The sequence below is a fragment of the Macadamia integrifolia genome, chromosome 11 (genome assembly GCF_013358625.1).
Source record: "Macadamia integrifolia cultivar HAES 741 chromosome 11, SCU_Mint_v3, whole genome shotgun sequence".
Classification (NCBI taxonomy): Eukaryota; Viridiplantae; Streptophyta; class Magnoliopsida; order Proteales; family Proteaceae; genus Macadamia; species Macadamia integrifolia.
Window position 1 is genome coordinate 32,338,773 of NC_056567.1, and position 2,734 is coordinate 32,341,506.

General features: G+C 41.1%; 1 protein-coding gene across 1 annotated transcript in view; it reads left to right on the forward strand.

Moving 5' to 3' along the window:
* Positions 1–2,216, forward strand: part of LOC122093786 (O-fucosyltransferase 15-like) — a 6,349-nt gene extending 4,133 nt beyond the window's left edge. Inside the window, exons 6-10 of the mRNA XM_042664269.1 lie at positions 138–258; positions 362–505; positions 686–1,020; positions 1,117–1,357; positions 1,696–2,216. Of these exons, the coding sequence (XP_042520203.1) occupies positions 138–258; positions 362–505; positions 686–1,020; positions 1,117–1,357; positions 1,696–2,010 (1,156 nt within the window). The 3' untranslated portion in view covers positions 2,011–2,216. The remainder of the gene's footprint in view (positions 1–137; positions 259–361; positions 506–685; positions 1,021–1,116; positions 1,358–1,695) is intronic.
* The last annotated feature ends 518 nt before the right edge of the window (positions 2,217–2,734 follow it).

Sequence of the window (2,734 nt, forward strand, 5' to 3'; positions counted from 1 at the left end):
AAAAAGAAAAAGAAAAGGATGGTAGTGGGGTTTCTGTATCTGAGGATTGCTTTGGTATGTTGTTGGTGGTATATTTGTTTATGCTTTCTGCATTTTGGGGATGGAAAGTGATAGTGTCATATTCTATATATTCTTAGTCAGTTCAGCGATATCTATCAGGAGGAACATTTCATCAATTACTTGAAGCCTGATATCCGAATAGTGAAGGAACTCCCAGTGGAACTGCAGTCCTTAGATTTGGCGGCAATTGGTAGCATTGTGAGTAGATCTACCGTATCATTTTCTTCATTGATGCCAAATTTGTTCTGCAGTGTGTTTTCCTTTTCTTTGCTTGGCGTTCCTTATTTTGAATTCCTGCCAGGTGACTGATGTGGACATCATGAAAGAAGCCAAGCCAAGTTTTTTTCTGAAACACATTCTTCCGATACTACTTCAAAACAGAGTTGTCCACTTTCTTGGGTTTGGCAACCGATTGGCTTTTGACCCATTACCATTTCAATTGCAGGTAAATTGATTTGGGAATTGTTAGGGACTTGATATTTCTTATGGCAGTTGCATGTTACCCTTGGTTTTTAAACTAAATGCATTTACTTTGTTCTCCTCCTCCCTTAGTCTTATCTGGTTTCTGTCTAAGTTCTATCTGCTTTCTTTTCTTTTTTCAATCCTAACTGAAGTCTTCATCTAGAGACTCCGTTGCAGATGTAACTTTCATGCCCTGGAATTTGTTCCCAAAATACAAGAAGCCGGTGCCTTGATTATTCAGAGGTTGCGTCAGCATAAATCTCATCGAGGACCACTGGACCATAATCTGGTTGGTCTGCTTGCAGAACAAAAAACTCTGGGAAGAAGGGAACCTCCTTCAAAACCTTCCAGATATTTAGCTCTACATCTAAGGTTTGAAATTGACATGGTATCTCATTCCTTGTGTGATTTTGGTGGTGGTGAAGAAGAGAGAGAAGAATTGGAAGCATATCGTGCAATCCACTTTCCTGCACTGACACTCCTCAAGAAGACGACAAAGTATGCATAATACGGTATCAATTAAACTGTCCAACTGTGTAATCTATAAGTATTTCATGTTTCTTCTCATTTATTGCAACACTTAATACCATGTAGGCTACCTTCTGCTGCGGAGCTACGGACTGAGGGAAAATGTCCTCTTACACCTGAAGAAGCAGCACTAATGCTAGCTGCCCTGGGTGTGAACCGTAAGAGACACATATTCTTGGCAGGGGCACAAATTTACGGGGGAAAGTCAAGATTGAGAGCATTGACCAACTTGTATCCCAATTTGGTTACTAAGGAGAGCTTGCTTTCACCGTCTGAGATTGAACCATTTATGAATTTTTCTTCTCAGGTAGTCTGCAGTTTATTTCTTTTCTTATTGTGATTTTCTTTCTCCAATAGTCATGCATACCTAATTGGAATCCCTGCTGAGTGATATTAGTCTTTCATGATCATTGTTCTGGTCACAGTTCTTTTCCGGGGTCACCAACAGTCAAAAATTCGAGCTAGTTAAAATAAGAGGGGTTGTGGGTGGGGAAGAAGTAGAGAGCATTTTTTTTTCTAGCCTAAATTTCATCAAGGTTGTTTTTTACCTTGAAATTCGCAGTACTTCAACAAGCTTGAGTGTCAATCGTCCAAATTCAATTGCGCTTTATAATTGATATTGAGTGAATTGATTGGCTTTTGCAGTTAGCAGCATTGGACTTCATAGGCTGTGCTGCTGCTGATGCATTTGCCATGACCGACTCTGGGAGTCAATTGTCGTCATTAGTATCAGGTTACCGGATGTACTATGGTGGAGGGAGAATGCCAACAATACGTCCAAACAAGCGTCGGCTTTCAAGCATCTTCTTGAAGAACTCCACAATTGAATGGAAGGAGTTCGAAGATAGAGTTCGGAAGGCAGTTAAGGAGAGCAAGCAGGTTCAAGAGAGACCTATTGCGAGGAGTATTTACAGGCATCCCCGGTGTCGGGAGTGTATGTGCACCACAGACACAGAGTAGCACATGTGCATTGGCTAGGAACTAAATGTTGATTAAAATATGCCAAATCCATTGTTTATTGATTATGGTTTTGGGTAATTAACATTTGTAACATTAGTTGTTGATTATTTTTTTTTCCTCGGTTCAGTGAATGAAATGGCTCCATGAGGAAAGCAGATGGTTTGGAGATGGGAAGGCAATGATCTTTCTTCCCCATTTTTTGTTCTTCTATTGTGTTGTCTATCCATCTTAATCTTACTGTAATAGATTCCACTGGATCCTGCCGCTCAACAGTGGGACTTCTGACGGAACAAACTACTTCTTGTGCTAATGATAATTGATTCGTAGGCCTCCTAGTAGTGGTCACCTGGACTGGTATTCTCACACACTACAGAGTGTAGCACAGATCCAAGGGCTGGGAGCACCTGTAGTGCCCGCTACAAACGAGTCCGATCCATGTTCACCCACCTTTGTTTTAACTGTTAATTCTCAATTTGAGTCCATTGTAAACTTTATCTCTTTCCATTCGACTCTCCAGGAATGGAGGGTGCATTAGCACCTCTCTCTCTCTCTCTCTCTCTCTCTCCCTCATGGCCAAATGACAACATCTTAAGGGGTGAAAGAGTTCGGACAACTATCCAACCAACAGGCTCCTCCTAAACATATGGGGGTCTTAAGAATTTTGGCACCATTCATAGTGTCTCTCGCTTCTTCTCGTTATGTCTCTCCTATAGAATTCCATCCT